This window comes from Eucyclogobius newberryi, unplaced genomic scaffold (genome assembly GCF_026437365.1).
Source record: "Eucyclogobius newberryi isolate DKJ021-1_F unplaced genomic scaffold, fEucNew1.0.hap1 SCAF_13, whole genome shotgun sequence".
NCBI lineage: Eukaryota > Metazoa > Chordata > Actinopteri > Gobiiformes > Gobiidae > Eucyclogobius > Eucyclogobius newberryi.
Genome location: NW_027315757.1, coordinates 21,187,877 through 21,206,313, shown reverse-complemented (window position 1 = coordinate 21,206,313; position 18,437 = coordinate 21,187,877). Strand labels below are relative to the sequence as shown.

Here is an 18,437-nt window from a genome sequence, read left to right as displayed (position 1 = left end):
AGTACTTCCCTGCAGCCTTAGCGATGATCTTAGTCTTTTCGGATCTCTTCTTGGTTTGCCCAGTACAGTTAATCACTTCCACTATAAAGAGGAAGAAATCTTTCCTCTTCACAACCAGTACATCCTCCGCACCCACAGGGCCTCTGCCCGTGGAAGCCACACTCACAGGCATCCCAGTGAGGACCCCCCCTGGCCGCGGGCAACGCTGCCCCCTCCCCTGTCGCCTAGGACACCAGCAGCACTGGCAGCCCCCACTGCATCCACCGTCACCTGACTACCAGACACCTTCTTGACCGCATCCGCATAGGATATGCCTTGAGAGGCCCTAACTTTTTGCACCTCAGCAGCCCTCTTGCTGAACACGCATCCCCCGTAGGCAGAGCTATGCTCTCCCCCACAGTTACAGCACTTGAGTTTTGCTCCGTCGTCACACTTCCCATACTCGTGGTCTCCTGCACATTTACCACACTTCTGCTTCCCTCTACAGACCGCTGCAATATGCCCAAAGCGCTGGCACTTGAAGCAACGCAGGGGCGGCAGAACATATGGGCGTACGCCATAGCGCATGTACCCAACGCACACCACACGAGGCAGGATCCCACCTTCAAATCTAATCATTATCGACAGGCTGTCACACCTTACCCCATCCCGGGTCATCTTCAACCGCCTAGCATCCACCACCTTAGCTCCAGTCAAATTCTCCTTTATGTCATCCACAGATGTCGTCGTAGGGACGCCTACTATAACTCCCCTAACCGTGCCTCTTACAGCATCAGACACAAGAATGTCCTTCCCCCCCAGACACTTAGCTTCAATCGCCTTCCTTTGCTGAGCCACGTCCTTGCACACGACCAGCAGCGAGCCATCCCTAAGGACACTTGCATGCTTGACCACTCCCACAGCTACAGTCAGGCTCCTTGTCAACGCCATCGGATCCCACCCCTTAAAGGACGCATTATCCTGCGCAAGCTTTATGAACACCTTACACTCTGAACTCACATCCCCGACATCTGCAACCCCCTCGCCCTGCTCCTCACTGAGAGAGCCCTCCATAGACGAGCAAGAAGACGCCCTACGCTGCACAGGACCAGTGGCTCCAGGGGGGTCCTCCCCGCTGTTCATATCGTCACCGACCAGGTCACGCTTCCTCTTCTTCTTCCCCGTCATACGGACCGAGGCGTTCCTCTATGTTGCCGTAATATCCAAACTGTTGTCGTGAATTGACTACTCAGGGTTAGTAAGTCAATGTAGGCATTTCACTCAAAGGCCAATCTTCACAGCGTTAAAGAATTCCATCCAAGTTCCCTTTGACCAGCTGGGAATGTAATTAACCAACCTCCAGATAAAGGGTTTTTAATTGAACATAAGCGTAGTGTGATTGCGTGGGCAGGAGAAGCGGCTTCAGAGCATTAGACGAGAGATCAAAGTCATTAAACTTTGAGAGAGACAAATTCATCGGCAGGATTAGCAAAAGCACAATTAAGAACGTCATGAGGAAAGTAAAAATCGCTTCATCCCATTGCCAAAAACATTCAGTACTTTCGTGATTATTTTCTTACCTGTCGGACAAAACTGTTGGACGTGGTGTCGGACGATGTGCTCCCGTCCGAGCGCTTGAACCGGCTCTTCCTCTTGGCGTACTTTCCCTGAGGACAGACGAGATGGAGGGACACGATTTTAGATTCAGAGGCATTCTTCACGCACAGAAACACAAATTAGTGGTTAAGTTGGTTTAAATGGAATGGGACGACGTCGGTTTTCTTGCCTCTGCGGTGAAACGTGGGTTAATTTTCTCTAGAGCAGTGTTTTTTACAGTTTAGACAACAGGACCAGACAGTAAATACAACTGAATGAAGACTAAATTGTGATTTAATTGGGGGTGAATTTGACCCAAAGGAGAGGAAGTGACAAAATGAAATGCAACAAATAAATAAAACATAATTCAAATGAATCACATCAGATGACCACGAATTTTATGTCAAATCTGTTACTGAAATGTATTAAAACGAAAAGTTATTATAACAGTTTGCAGAGTTTAGGATTTAAAAGTGCTTTTGGAGTGAACACAACCACATTATGGACATGAGTTACCACAAAACTGGTTATAATCTCAATTAAACTCTTAATATTTGATTTGTATTTATTTTTTCAAGTCTATGGGGAAAATGAGTGGGAAATCTCCTTTTAGAACCTCAGCGGGCTTCGAAGTGGGTGGGACTGTTGAGCTTCATAACCCACTGCAATTATTCTTACTGCTCTATCTATAAGTCGACTAAAGGAGACAGTGGCGTGAAAGTGGAAAAAGCTTTCAAAACGTTTCAGTATCGCTATGATCTGACCCAAACAGCACTCACAAAACCACAACCAAAACTCTGCGTTTATATGTAAAAAGAAAGATTCAATTTGTGATTCAATGCCAAATCTTCAGATAATTCATACTTTACGCTGTTATCCCGTAGAAATACATATAATCTAACATATATGTATTTCTCAATAGAGGACAACAGAATGTGTGGGTGTTTATCAATATTTAGTGCATAACACTTGCAGGCAAATATGAAAAAAACAACTTCCTGCATTAAAGGAAAACGTCTATCCTATTGAGCTAAACTACCGTATCTTGTTTTAATTGCTGGATGAATTGAATAGTCTCATGACACAAATTAGCGTTCTGTGTTATTAAAATACTGACAGTATTTCTAACTCATCATCTAATCATTATAAAGGCAAGAGGGGGGTGGAGAGGGGGGAGGGGGAGGGTGAGGGGGGATGATGACGCGTGCCTGTGATTATGACGCGGTCCTGTGAACACCCCCCGTCAGTTTGGAGATTCGAGGAAAGGAGATAGTCTGTAATATAGCTAAACACTGCACTCTGGTTACATACAAAACACTCTGGGTACATATATGAAGCACAAATAGCAATGTAAGAAGGTTAAAAGCTCTAAAAAGTCGATTTTGCATGTTATGGGACCTTTAATGGTATTTTATATTGTCTTTAAAAAATTTAAAAACAGTTTTGTTTTTTCAAACAAATTCATATACTCTAGACAAAATAATTAGTACACTAATAAAAACATTGGTCGACTAAAACGTCATCAATTCATCGGTCGAATAAAACGGCCGACAGTCCAACTTTTCTTACATTAACATTTCCTTCAACCAACAATAAACTCCTAAATCTTCCTGATACAGATAGAGATCCAGAGCCCATGAACCACACTTCCTGTCTATGTTCCACAGAGTCCATAATGATCATTTATTACTCGTCATTCCTCATGTTGTGATGCAAACTGGAGCTCCGTAATGCGATTGGCCGACCCCCGGCGCACGCTCTATCCGGGCCGGGACCAGGGCGCACATCAAATTACCCACCAGCCCACCCGGCCGCGTCGCCATGGTTACGCAATGCCGGCTAATCACGTTAGTTTGCAATCAGGAAAGGCTGGCTGTGCTGCGTCTTCGGCGGCGCGGAGCGAGACGACGGCTCATCGATGGGCACGGCTCGTCCACGCGATTGAGAACAAATCGCCGAACGTCAATCATCACCAGACCAGGGCGTTTGGCATTCGACTGCAGTTTAAGAAGTCTCCGGGTGAAATCTGCACCACACGGGAGTAAATTTGCTTTTCTTCTATATAAGGAAGATGAGCAGAGTTTGCACCGTTGTTCTTACCTTGCCGTATATATTTTGTATTTATTTTTTAATTTTTCTCTGGCATGCTCTTATTTTATCCTAGTTTATTATTCTAAATTGTGGCTGGTGAAATCATATAATACAGTAAAACAAATAGTGTCCTCATAAAAGCTTTAATTGGGTAATGTGACATGTGTAAAACTGTATGATAAACGTCTTTGCAAGAGTAAATAACGAACAAAGACCCTGTACTCAAAACAAGGAGTTGTGCACTACTCATATTTTTGAAACGGTTCAGTTAGATTAAAACAAAAACGCTTGAAACGGCTTTAATCTAAGGTTGTCAAAAGTATAGAAAATCAGATCAGAAAGTCAATTGAACGAGTATCAAAACTATAAAAAGGAAAGAAAAATCACATAAACAGGGCAAAATTTCCCCGCAGAGAATGAACGGAACGGTAAATGAACTTTTGAGACGCTGTGAAAAGGGCCCGCTGTGCTTTTCAATGTGTTTCTGAGCAATAAAAACAGTCTGTCATAGAACAATAGCTATAAAGACAGATTTGAGTTTAGTATCACACTGTGGAACGTTCCGGGCAAAGCACCAACATCTCCAACGCCAAAACGGTTCCATGGTGAGTGTACGTGCACCTTTAACGGGGCAAAAAGAGTGACGGTCATGACAACGAGCCCGTGCCAACCTCTGCTCACAATAGCCATAACAATACCAAATGCTATTGTAAAGTCAACACGCAGTGACGTACCTCTGACCGGCCTTGAATGCAAACAAGATGTGCTGATGTCACAATCAACAGCCATGGGGGTATAGCTCAGTGGTAGAGCATTTGACTGCAGATCAAGAGGTCTCCGGTTCAAATCCGGATGCCCCCTGAAAAGGCTTTTAACTGAGTTTTTCAGGATCAGGTTTGGCGCTGCGGTCGATCAGTTGTTTTTAGGACATGATATTAGTCATTTTGAGTCAACTGAGAGAGTGCGTTACACTTTTTTACACTTGTCCTGCACCAAGAACAAAGAAAATGTAAAAGAAAAGAGCTTTTTGAACGTGTTTATACTGTTTGTGCGGCTCAACGAGGCATAATCCACAATATGTATATAAATGATGGCAGGTAATACACTATAGTTATATAACAAAACTGTTGACAATTGCTTTTAATGCACAAATTAAGGATCAGGACAATTATATACAGGAAATGCAAAATAACAGCATAAAGAATATGCTAAATGTGTATTTCTTGTGTTTGTATTAACTTCACAATTCTTATGTCCGATCTGTTGGTCTAAATCCTTGAGCGTTTTGCCTTTCATAAAGTCATAAATGAAGATTTCTCTCCACTTGTGTTTTTTCCGCCCGTGTTCTGTGACGGAGAGTTTCTTGATGACAGGTTAACTCTGCTTAGCAGCCGTGTTACGCCTCCGCGGCGTGTTTCCTCTTATCACGATGACACACAGCGCCAAGCGGCACAGGAGCGAGAGGCATGACGTGCTCTTCAAACAAACACGACCCGCTGAACCGGCAATGAACTGGCACTGGATGCAACAAGTCAACAAATCCACAAACTCAACCGCAAACTAGCACAGCAAGATTCAACTCAATTAAAGTCTGCGATTAGTTAGATAATGTAATGTCTTCAGCATAAAATGTCTCCTTTAATAATGTAAAAAGAAGCTGAATGTAAATTGCAATTGAATCCAGGGCCGGCCAGAGGTATGAACAATCTAAGTAAATGTTTGGGGCCACAATCACTAGGGGGAGCCACATCTGATAAGCTCTATCTATCTTTAAATATAGCGTAACTGGTAGAAAATTAGATTAAATAAATATTTAGATATAAAATGCACCAGAAAACAAGAAATGACATATTATCTATTTCAAATTTACAGAAGAAAAATGGAAATGTTGATAAATGTGACCCGCTTCAGTAGAAATCACTTGTTCTCCCCAGTCCATTCCTGATTTCTTGTCTTTATTTTGTTACTGTCTATTCCATTCTTAAGTATATTTATTTAAACATTGTGTCATCTGGTGGGCACAAACAAAATCTGGTTTAGGGTCGCAAACAAAATGCCTGGAACCGGCCGTGATCGATTGGAAATTGCAATTTGAATGGTCGCAATTAACTCGTCACAAACCATAAAGATGTAACCGCTTTAAATATAAAAAGCGTTATATTTGATCGGGGTCAGCTCTCTACAGATCTGGCCAATAACCTGCTCGTCTCCAAGGAGATAAAAAAAAAACATGACAAAGTGCATTGTAATTTCCTCTGCAAACAACATACGCCGTCTCCTTGGAGTCTTATAATAACCTATAAACCCTGCAGTCGTCCTCGGAGGTTGGAACTCAAGTTTGAAGCAATGCGTTAGAGTTTATAAAGTGACACAAATCAAATAATATAAACCAGGAAAGTGCTCAAATCAGCCAAGATGTGGATCCAACTCTCTTCATTTATTAACCCGGATGCTGTAAAGACATCGTTTGAGAGTGAATTTGTGCATTCGTCGTCCTTGGGAACCCGAGTTCCCAAGTAGGAATTCCGAGGCAATCTACAAGTGGGAAGTCGGAAAGTCCGCCCTCTGAGAACGACCGGAACGCGGCGTTAGACCTCAGCGAAAATGTTCCGAAATGCGTGTGATTCTTATTCTTCTTCGCGTTAGTTCAGCAGTGAGTTTCAGTCTTTTCTCAAATGTCACGCTCCTGGAGTTGAACGTAATCCTGATCTTTTTATCAAACAACATTGGCAAATCCGATCACACTGCTTGTTAGGGAGGAAAAGTGCTGTTGAGATATTTTTCCAAATTCGTTCAGCCTTTCTGCGTCCGAGAATCATGTAGCCTTGGACGTCTGGGGAGATTTAGCGCACTCGATGAGGAGGACGGGACGAGATGAGCCGATTAACAGAGAAGAAATGCTGCACGGTTGAATATTGCACTGAATCGTGAGATTATCGACTTTTATACTCGTCCGTCTGAGTCAAAGAGTAAAGATTTGTGATTATTCCAGGACCAAATGAGGACTAGATTAGAAATAAATTACTGAAACGTAGAGTAATCCAGCAATTTAAACAAACACTACTAATACATGAGGGTACAAAACAAGTCGGGAAACGTATGAGCAGTGCGTTAGAGTTTATAAAGTGACACAAATCAAATAATATAAACCAGGAAAGTGCTCAAATCAGCCAAACTGTGGATCAAACTCACTTCATTTATTAACCCGGACGCTGTAAAGACATCGTTTGAGAGTGAATTTGCACGTTTGTCTCCATCCGTGAAGACGTTAGCAACATTAGCATAACAAATCATAACGTAGCATCGTGTTTGTAACTATAGAGGCTCAGCGCAGGAGCAGTCCACGAACTAAAAGACAAATATTACAAGAATTTACGTATTACAAATGAGGACAATATTTGAAATAAATTACCAAAACATAAAGTAATCCAGCAATGTAAACAAACGCTGATAATACATGAGGGAAAGTCGGGAAACATATATATAAGCAGTGCATTGTTTACGTACTGACACTAATCAAATAATAAAAAGTGCTCAAATCAGGCAGGATCCAACTCAATATTTATTAACCTGAACTTTGTAAAGACATCGTTTGAGAGTGAATTTGTGCGTGTGTCGCCATCCGTGAAGACGTTAGCAACATTAGCATAACAAAGCATAACGTAGCATAGCTTTTGTGACAGCAGAGACTCAAACTAAAAGACAAATATTACAGAACTTACTTGTTACAAATGAGGACTAGACTTGAACTAAATGAACAAAACATAAAGTAATCCAGCAAAGTAAACAAACTGGGAAAACAAAATGGACGAAATTGAACTGAAATACACAAGTGATATTATTTTAGGGAATCACATTTGTCGATTGTTCTGTTTTCACACCAGTTTGAACTGTAAAATCTGTTGAAATACATTGGTTAGCAGCCGTGTGAAGACATTTATAAAAGGGTTTTGCGCAAAATTTCCGCAGTAAACGTGGGACAGGATAAACGCCGGAGCAATATCATTGTCTTCAGCGCGGTCCGCCTACACTCCACTCCAGAGCTGAACAGGACGTACAGCTGCTATTCTCAGTCTTTTCTCTGCTCCTCGCCGATCAATTTAAACCATTACCTCTAATTATCATACAAATATTCATGACTGCAGCCAAAGAGGATGTATTTAACTGGCTGCGTTTTGTTGGTTTTGATTGTTTGTTGATGGCACAAAAGGCCGAGGAACTATTTAATTCATTTAGCGGTTTATTTGAATAGGGGCAGATACTACAACACGTGCGTCATAGCGATTATAACGACATAAGAGCTTTTTCGAAGCACTTAGTCCCTAGTAGTGTTGTCAAAACGTAACGAAAATCGGTCACTGACTCATTTTGTGGACCCAGAAACGTCCTGATCCTGGTGTGATTATGTCATAACTCCAGCCAATAAAGGAAGCAATACACACGACTTATGGCTCAATAATAACTCTCCTTTTAAGGTTAAGGTATTATTTATTGCCCTCTGCATGTGACCCATGTTTCAATTGTCAGAAGTGAGGACACATTAATTTAATCTGTGGAACACCTTGCATCTTGCTCCGAACGAATACAATGCATGTACTCACTTTAGTGTGAAGATTTTTCACCATTGTCTGTGCACATTATATTTCATTCATTCATTAATTTTCTTATATGAACAAAGGAATATTGCAATGTTCAAATCCAGGCTCAAAACGGTTGTGTTTAGTTGCGCGTGTGGTTGAAAGGAATGTATCTGCACTCTTCTCTGGTAAAGTACAACGATCATGGCGGTTTCAAAGGTGGTCGTCGCTGTGTTTTCGGACCACGCTTGGACAAATGAGGGATTACATCGGCTCATCGTGATTATGCGTGTTTGTATTTGTTTGTATTGTCATTTTAATGTCATTTATTGTCATCTTTTCTCGTTCTGTGAAGCACTTTGAAATACTCGAAACACAAATCGCGCTCTGCAAATAAACTCGCCTCTCCTTTTTGAGCTCGACAATACATAACGCGATGAATGCAGCACAAGACGTGTTTATTTTGAGGCTGTTTTATAGAATATGCAAATGCGGGGCTTCACGGCAACGACGTAAGCGGACGGGTTCATCGACGGCTTTAACTCCGGTGCTGCTGCGTGGGCTCCGTGCGACCAAACTAATGGATCGAGGGCACGCGGTCGTCATGCGAAAAACACATTTCACCTGCGCCTCTTGCATAAAGCGCAGACGTAACACGGACATGAGTTTTCAGGGTCAACGCTTCTCCCTCTCGCTCGATACGAGAGCGGCAGATGAGGCTGCACGTCAATCACTTCTAAGGAACTAGTACGAGAATCGGGCGTATTTCAGATGTCGGAACATGTCGGTGTCGTTCGAGGGCTGCGCAATATTGGGCATTTCTGTAATGTGCAGGAATCGAGATCGACTTTTCGTCAATTAGTCGACCGAAATGGAGCGAGGCGTGGTGCTAGAAGAGCGCTCAAAACGAAGAATTTACATAATCTGACCGTGTATCTGATGAATTCACTCACAAACACAACTCAGAAACAGAAACGAACTAAGAAATTGCACGAAAAAGCAGAAAAAATATATCAGTCGCCCCAAAAACTCACTGTGTGTCTTCCACTTTCTGCAGCTGTCCAGTTAAATGTTTACCATCCCGACAGAATAATTAGTCAAGTACTAAAACGTTTGGTCGACAAGGACTCCATTGACCTAAGCGACCAAACGTTTACAGCCCGAAAAAACTGTATATATCAAATACAATAGACAAAACACACACATTTTACAACACAAAACAGTTAGTGAACACTTACACATGTAAACACGGCAAAAGGGATGTTTTTAATGGAGCTGTATATGTTGTAATATTTTCTTTGACACAATAATTCCATTTATACTGAAGCTAAAATGTACGTACTTAATTAATTGGTCAAACTGTGTCTAAATTTAAAAAAAAGAACAGAGACAAAACAAGGGTTATTGAGGCCTAATAAGGAAAATCATGAATAAAATCAGCTTTTTTGACCATTTTAAAAACTGTACATTTCTGGCAGATGGAGAATCTCGAAGTAGTAGTTAACGTAGTCGCAACATTGATTATTGCATTTGTGAATGGCAATATCGATGTAATATTCGATGTATTGAGCTTCCCTATAACGTTCTAAGCATGTTTATAAGCAAGATAAAATATAACGGGGTGTTTTGTCGGCCATTCAATTTGCTGTTTGAATTTGAAACACAGTGTGGTCCTGCCAGTGCCACTCTGGGGGCTGTTCGTACGGGCAAAGGGCAGAAAAGGGCCAGAGGAAGTGGAGATGGGCTTCTTCCTGTAGGTAAACATCCTCTCAGATTAGGCGTGTCATTAAAGAGCGCGAGTTGTCGCCGGTAAGACTTTAAAATGGAAACCTGGAGCGGCTCGATCAACACATTAAAGGGTTGATCAATCACAATGTTCGGCGCATGATCCGTGTGATGTACGGTGTCAGTGTTATAATGCATTATTGTTGGGAAGAAATATTATTCACGATTGTAATACTTTTAAAATGCTCCGCGACATCCTGATTGATTTATTTTGGGTTCAGCAAAAACATGATTTTCTCGAATTAACTTGATACGGCAAGTTAGTTTCTCCGTTGTTGCTCCGCCTGCGCAGACTTTAGCTTGTTTGCTAACGGCATTTGGAGATTTAGAACACTTCATCTCGCCTCGCAACAAATCATTTCTACAATGAACAGACTCAGAAACATCTTATTTAAGGAGAGAAAGTAGTTCAACTCTGTCTGTATCAGTGATATATGTGGCTGCAGTGTTCCTGTTGTTTTTCTGCTTTTATACAACTGTTTACTTGCTTTTCTTCTTTTAGATGTCAGGTACAAACTAAATATCTATAGACCTTTATACCTGTTATTATAATGTATTAGTTCTTTCATATTTTTGCTGTGTTTTGAGCTCTTACAGGAGCAAAAGTCCGTTCTACCCACTGACTCTTATGCGTTTTTGCCACTCACTGCTTAAAGTGACTAAACAGTGACATTTACGGTGCGTTCACGCATGAAATCTGGGACTAAAATTGTAATTAACTCTGGACTAGACCAGATTAATCGGGACTAGAAGAGGACCGAACCAAGTCTACATTTGGACTCAAACTGTGTGAACGCACCCTTAAAGAGCCTTCTCGATATTTCTGCGTGTAATGTAGTCAAATCTGTTCCGCCTCGGTGCAAATATATTGTAAAAAGCATCTATTTGGGTGAAAATGAGACCACTGTGCTTCCTCTGCGTCTAAATATAAAGCGTTTTATTCTCCGAGAACCAGAAAGTGCGCCACTAGCATGCTAATGTGTGTTAGCTTCAAACTCGCTCCGAGCTCAGATGTGAAAAGCGCTTTTATAAACTCATTGCGGTGAATTTTGCTGGGAAAGCATTCGTGACGTAAGCGATACGCGTGGACGGCTGCAAAGGGTTTAAAATGTTCTGTTTTGCAAGTTGTTTATGCGTAAAAAGTACAGCGCCTTTAACCCGCTTTGAAATAAATCACTATTCCTCTTTGATCAGATCTCTGAATTTAAACTGTCTGAACGATAAAGTAAAGTTCATTTGACATAAACAAACCGGCACAAAAAGTACTTTGCATTTAGGGTTTGAATTTTTTAGCATAGATTGAATTGAATTTCTTGGTTTATTGTCAGTCATTTACATTTTTGCTTCCATTCATCAGCTTGTACGGAACTGCAATATTACATTAATCACATTTCAATCAAGATTCAATCATTTCTAATCATTTTTTTCTTTTTAATCTTTCAATCTTCAGTAAAAGCATGTGATTTGGAGCAGAGTTCAGACTTTGGAGAAACAAAATGTACTATTTTTTGCGTTAAATGGCGACAGTCAAAAGAATCTTACGTTCACAAACGCAATTTTATTGATGTTTTATGTTAATGATGGTTAATGTTAATGATCCATCCATCCATTTTCTACCGCTTGTTCCCTTTTGGGGTCGCGGGTGACTGGAGCCTATCCCAGTGACTTCGGGCCTTAGGCGGGGTACACCCTGGACAGTGGCCAACTTGTCGCAATGTTAATGATGTTTAAGACAAAAAATAAAACCGAATCAAATATCGTGATGAATCAGCAAGAGAGAAGTACAGTGACACATTTTTTGGTCACATATCCCAGTCCTAAAAAAACATATATCACATTTTCTCTAATCTTTCCCTGTCCTGTGCAGCATCACAACACTCTGGTCCAGGGTCCTTCTCCATTCTGTGCCAAGGAACAATCTGATGGTGGCAACGAACACAATCTTTAATCTAAGTAATATCAGAGCGCTGACGGTGTGGCAGCTCCAGGCCGAGACGTTCTTCATCTGCAAAAGTGTGACTCGGGTCAGCGTTGCTATGGCAGGACCGACGAGGCCTGAATCACTCTGAAAATACTGAAATATACGTGAACGCGAACAGGGCCGCAGCGATTACTCGGCGAATCGTGACGAGTCGGCTGTAACGAATAATCGTGTTTGATTACCGTAGTTGTTTTGTGGATTGTATATACGCTACAAAGCAAGAGAAAATGCCTTTTTTTAAATCAAATTGTCAAAAAAAGTGTGATTTTCCTATAAATAAAATATGAAAAATAAAGAATAATCGTGTTTGATTACCGTAGTTGTTATGTGGACCGTATATACGCTACAAAGCAAGAGAAAATGTCTTTTTTTTAATCAAATTGTCAAAAAAAGGTGTGATTTTCCTATAAATAAAATATGAAAAATAAAGAATAATTGTGGTTTGATTACCGTAGTTGTTATGTGGATTGTATATACGCTAAAACGCAAAATAAAATGCCTTTTTTAATGAAATTGTCCAAAAAAATGTATAATTTTCCTATAAATAAAATATGAAAAATAATTCTAGTAAATATTCTCTATTTGGAAGCCTTCAGTCACATTTTTTTTACATTATTTAAGTTAAAAAAATTGTGTACAATAGCAATAATCGTTTGACTCGTCGACTGTTAAAAATTATATTTATCCGACGCTGATTGTGATTCATGTTTTAAAATCTGACTTTAGTTCACGTTGAATATTTTTGCCAAAAAGAAAAGACAAAAAATATGAACTGCTGAACAAAGAATCAGGTGCATTTCAGAAGAACAGTGGTACATGGACGGGATATTGTGATGTTCAGAGACAAAATCATGTCTGTATTTCTGTGTTCTGTTTGTTTGAATGTGTCAAAACTTGAAAACAACAAGAAAGAACTAAAATCATATGAATTACATGAATAAATGTCGCAGTCTAGGCAATTTGCATATTGTGACCGTTCATTAAAATTGCGGTTTCGATTCGATTGCGCCCCCGAAACACCGCGCCTTCCCAAAACCAGCACGTCTTCTTGTGTGCGGTTCAAATATTCACGCACAACGACCCATTTGTCTGGTCCGGTCCAAACTTTGTGCATCGAGGTCGACATTTTGGAACACAGACGACAAGGAAGGCCAAGACTGACGGTCAATACGGCGAATCCTTGAAAAAAGAGGTTTTATCAAAGCTTGGAATCTAAAGTGCAGTGTCTGTCGTGCGCGGAAATAGTCGTTATTGAAGTTGTAAAGCGTATTCAAACTGGCAGTAAAATGCAACAGAGGGGCTTAATCGAGAGGCGTTCAAACGATCTCCTGTCAGTAAAAGAGTTAAAACTTTGGACTATTATTAGTGTTTAAACGGCACTAGAGCTGAGAAATATATCGAGAATGTTGTTTTGAACATTGATTATATCGTTTATAGTGGAAAATGCGACAAAACAAGCTGAAAAAGGGCATAAGATATAATATTTCTGCACGTTTACAATTAATTTTTACAGACATTTCACATTAGTCTGGTAATTAAACCTCAATTAATAAATCAAATTTTATTGCTGTTGAATTGACATAATATTGTGTTATGAAGATGCTCCAAAAAAGTAATAATTATGATTTTTTTGTCAATATCGCCCGCCGCTAAACTGCACTGACTAAATGTCTAAAATCACTGTCTGACTGATCAAAACAAGGACAAATATGTGATTCATCAATGTTTTCTTACTCATTATTTCACTCATTTTTAAAAATCTCCACTGGCAAAAGACAAACGCTAACTCCGGCCTGACCTCTCCATTGAACTTTATATCTAATTGATTCAACGCAGCACAAACGTTTCCCTGCTGCCAGCGTACGGAGGGGGGTCCATCTGTTCCCACTGCTAAAAACAGACGAGCGAGGTGAAGGAGGAGACAGGAAGTGACAGCGCTGACACCAGTGTTCACACTTTTAGCCCGCGTCGATCTCCAAACACAGCAGCCGACATGTACGCTCACTGTCGCTGACCGCGCGGCGACAGGGAAACGTTTTCTCGATGTTTTGTTCTTCGTTAACATCCGAGCCGCGGACGATCGCATAACGAACATCTCCGGCACGGTTTGGGAAGAAACGTTTCAAAGTAAGAGTCGAAAATTACAGGAAGCAGAGGTGAGTTCTAAAACGGAATCCCTCTGTGATGTCATCAATAAGCGACGGAAATGGAGAGACAGGCTGTGTCCGATTGTCCACAATGTTCTGTACATGCGGCACCATTTAGGGGTTCGAATGTCCAGCGGGTGACAAACTAGTGCACTCGAAATCTCCCACAATGCACCTTGAGTGTCCTGCGATTGCAAAAGTTGGGAAAAACAACGGCAAAAAGCGACAACTCTTTAACTGGACACAACAAATGAAGAATGAAGTAGAAGAGCTGTTCGAAAAAGCACTGTGACTCGAGAATGTGAAAAATTAACCGTTACGCCGCAAAGTTGCTAGCGTTAGCCGCCTACCTTAGCTTGAGATCACCATCACAGGCCAAACATTGAATAATCCAGCGCGTTTACTGTTTAGTATGAGATCCATGGCTTGTGTGACGATTATTAATCCATAAATGTTTGCGTGTCAGGCCAAATTGACGAATAATAATTACAAAAGTCTATTTTTATCAGAGTTTTGCAGACTTTTTTCCCCAGACGCTCGAGTCACATGACCCGCGGCGAGGAGACAGTAGTGAGCCCAGTGTCCAAATCTCTCAGTATAAGAGTACACTGTAAAGTTTGCTAAATAGTGCGGGACTATGTGGTGTGTGAGCGGTCAGGGGACGAGTGTGGACATTCAGACACGGCCAAAATTGATACGCAACAGACACACTTTCTCACAGCTCAATCTATTATTTCACAAAATAAAGAGTGTCGTCAGGTATTGTTATTTGTCAAATCAAAACTGTTGATTTGAAGTGTAATTTATCTGGATTTTGACCCTTGTTTACATTATGGTTGCTAGGTAACAGACGTGGGATCACCTCTACCTATGTCACATCGGCTGCTCATGTCCAACCAGGAAGTACGATTGTAAACGTCACCAGAATTGTCAAAATGCCACCAAAAATGATGGAAAGTAGGCAAAACATTTAGTAACATCTTAAATATAACCATGTTCACTACGTTTTACTGAAATGTGTGGTTTAACTTGTCAAAGGCACTTTAACTATTTATTAATAAAACATGCTAACCCATGCTAAAAACAGCATGTTACTTTTAAAACTCAAATCCTTTTATGATCAAGAATAGTATGAAATAAACAATTCAAGTCTATTTTTGAATGACCCGACTCAACCACAAACATTAGGGCTGCAGGATTTGAATGGATGCACTTTTCCTCCAACAAAACAAAATATTGCGTCTCGTTGCGCATAAAAATGGCTAACTCTGTTGTTTAGATCCGTGCAAACACCCTCTGAAATACACACTTTTCACATTTTAGCCTTTTTGTCGATTCTCCCGCACGCGTTTTACAGCATTCGATTACCATATTTTCCGGACAGTAAGTCGCACCAGCCAAAAAATGCATAATAGAGAAGAAAAAAACATATATAAGTCACACTGGAGTATGAAATGCGGTTGCAAGTGTGAAAATAACAAATAATATCACATGTAAATCGCTCCGGAGTATAAGTATATAAGTATAAATATAAGTATAAGTTGCAACCTGGCCAAAACTATGCATAATTGAGAAGAAAAAAACATATATAAGTCGCACTGGAGTATGAAATGCGCTTTCAAGTGTGAAAATAACAAATAATATCACATATAAGTCGCTCCGGAGCACAAGTATAAATATAAGTATAAGTCGCAACCCCGCCAAAACTATGAAAAAAGGTGCGACTTATAGTCCGGAAAATACGGTACATTTAGAGCTCGGACCGTCACAGTTTGGGGCCCGGTTCGTCTTCAGTTTAGATCTAGATTTGGTCATCGCATTTTCCCCCTAAAAAAAAAAACCCAGTTGGACACAAAGAGCGTACAGCGTCTCCATTTATCCATACGCTCAAGACGCGTACACTGACTCACACGACCTCGCTGACTGCACAGTTACATACAGTGTGGCTTGTGTTTCTGAATCACCGGCTGCATGAGTCCGCGGCGCTATTTTCCCTGCTCTATAGAGACAATGACTGCGTGCGGCGTAGGTGTGTTCCTGTTCCAGTATAATATCATCCAGTTATGACTAAACTCGTCCCAAAGATTCACCAAATGCTCAAAATGCCTCCTCTGCAGCCCGACCGTGGCCATGGCCCGTATCGAAGTGACAACAACGCACGACCACGACAATAAGAAAAAGAGTTGATTGACAAAAAGCGAGGTATTAAAAGCAGAGGCAACTTTCGTTTGATCCCGATAGTGTTTAACGTGTCATCGCAATGTTCAAAATAACTTCAAAATGGAGTATGACAGGCATAATACATGTTCAACTGTTACATGACTGAAATGCTAGTGTTTTGAAGTCTTAATAACCAGAAAAAGAGGCAACGATTTTGTATTTACGGTGTAGAAATGCGAGTTACTTGGCTTTTTTATGACAAAATATGAGAATAACACATATTTGTAGCCTCACGTTTGCATCGGAGTTTCACAAAAAGTACAATTTGTGGTTATTGTGTGCATAATATACAGGTACATGAAATGAAAAGGTATAGCGTGTTAGTATTTGTCCGGTAAAACCTAGAAATATGGATTTTGCCCCTGTCAAAATAAATAAATCATGCAAAATTACAATGACAAATGTATTTAGACAAAACCGCCTTGATTTGTGATGATCTGGGATTATTGCCAGTTTCTCCACATAAATCACATCATGTTCCGCTTCACGTTTAGCACCATTCCTGAATTTAAAACATTTTATCTTACAAACTTTTAAATCATCTACTAAATAATCCATCAGTCACATACAAACGCCTATTTTAGATTATATTCTATCAAAATGCTGTCAATTTGGCTCTTAATGGCACTTTCTGATCATGCTGTTGCTAAAGTATTAAAAACATATCGCGCGTTATTGTCATTATTATCATCCATTAAACGTAAAGATTCCAATTATTGAGAAGCTTATTACACATGTATTACGACCAACACGGAAAGATGTTATTATTATTATTATTATTATTATTATTATTTCCTTTTCTTTTTTTTTATAGATGATTTTAAACAAAGCCAGTCCATTTCCCCGTCGCCTGGAAACAACCTGTTAATCCTCCGAAGTGAGAGGAAGCGTCGTTTGCGTAGAAAAAAATAAATAATAAATAAATAAATCAGTCAGAGATGTAGCGTTCATTTCATCCGCGCGCGCGTTATTCCCGGTGATTGTTACAAACGCGTTAATTCTCCGTGTCTTACCTGCGCGTGGGGATGGTGCTCGAACATGTCCATCTGGATCTCCTGGGTCGAAGTGGAAGGCGTCCTAGACATACTACTTTTCTGTACCATTGATTACCATTAACTTTGTACAAAATCTACGTTGTTTCCGGGTTTTATTTCAGTTTTTCCTGCTTGTTCGTCTTTTTTAAGAAGCTGTTTGAATTGTCATCTTAGTGTTTCTTCTTTTCTTTTTCTGTTTTTCCTCCCCCCAAAGGCTGGAGACGTGTCTGCGCGTCTGACGGTGATAATAATGACAACAGCTGCTCCTCACTGGCGCTCCGCACTTACGCTGAAGTCAAGGCAGCGAGAGGCCACCGCGGCGCTTCCGGGTGGTCTTTTCAAAATAAGGCCGCGCGGCTGTAGCGAGGAAACGCGTTGGTTTTTAATCTGCGAACGCGACAGGTTGTTTTGCGAGTCCCAAGATACGTTTGGGGTACGATGCTTTGAGTTTTGAGTCCTTTGAATAACAGGAAGTGCGCTGCAGCGTCGTGAGTTCGAATCTAGCTTGTGACAATTTACTGCATCCCCCAGTTACACGCTCTACTATCCTGTCAAATAAAGCCTATACGGGTCAAAAAAAATACTTTGAAAGAAAGAAAATTACAGTATACAGCTGATATTTTTGTAATTTATATACTTTTTGTAAGTGGTCGCGAGTAGAGAAGGGGAAGGACATACAGTGTGTTTGAGTAAAATTACAGAATGCACAGAATGTAGGCTACATCTAAATATAATATAAGCCATTTTTGGAGGAGAAGCATCACGTTGTCTCATGTTACAAGGCTCCAAGTCGAGTCCTGTCAATGGCCTTCAAGTCAAAGTCTCTTTTATCAAGTCAAGTGTCCAGTCAGGGATCAGGGAGTCTGATTTGAGTCCAAACCTGTGGAGCATAATCTAATATTTGTTGGATGACATGTCAGTACAGGCTAAATAAGATACATAAATGTCCCACATAATCAATAATAAGTTGGCAGCGTCTGTTCGTTTTACTTAAAGGTGGTATGGACGATTTTTTTCAGCAAATTTT

At 40.6% G+C, this 18,437-nt stretch overlaps 1 protein-coding gene and 1 non-coding gene across 3 annotated transcripts in view; one reads left to right on the top strand and one right to left on the bottom strand.

Moving 5' to 3' along the window:
* cacnb1 (calcium channel, voltage-dependent, beta 1 subunit) overlaps positions 1-17,690 on the bottom strand; it is a 104,167-nt gene extending 86,477 nt beyond the window's left edge. For both annotated transcript variants that reach the window (XM_072442905.1, XM_072442906.1), the window contains exons 1-2: positions 17,390-17,690; positions 1,560-1,646 (exon numbers count right to left, since the gene is read on the bottom strand). In XM_072442905.1, coding sequence (XP_072299006.1) covers positions 1,560-1,646; positions 17,390-17,479 — 177 coding nt within the window. In that variant the 5' untranslated portion in view covers positions 17,480-17,690. The remainder of the gene's footprint in view (positions 1-1,559; positions 1,647-17,389) is intronic.
* On the top strand, positions 4,456-4,527 carry trnac-gca (transfer RNA cysteine (anticodon GCA)). Its single transcript has one exon. It is a non-coding gene; the product is annotated as a tRNA-Cys (tRNA).
* Positions 17,691-18,437: the final 747 nt, after the last annotated feature.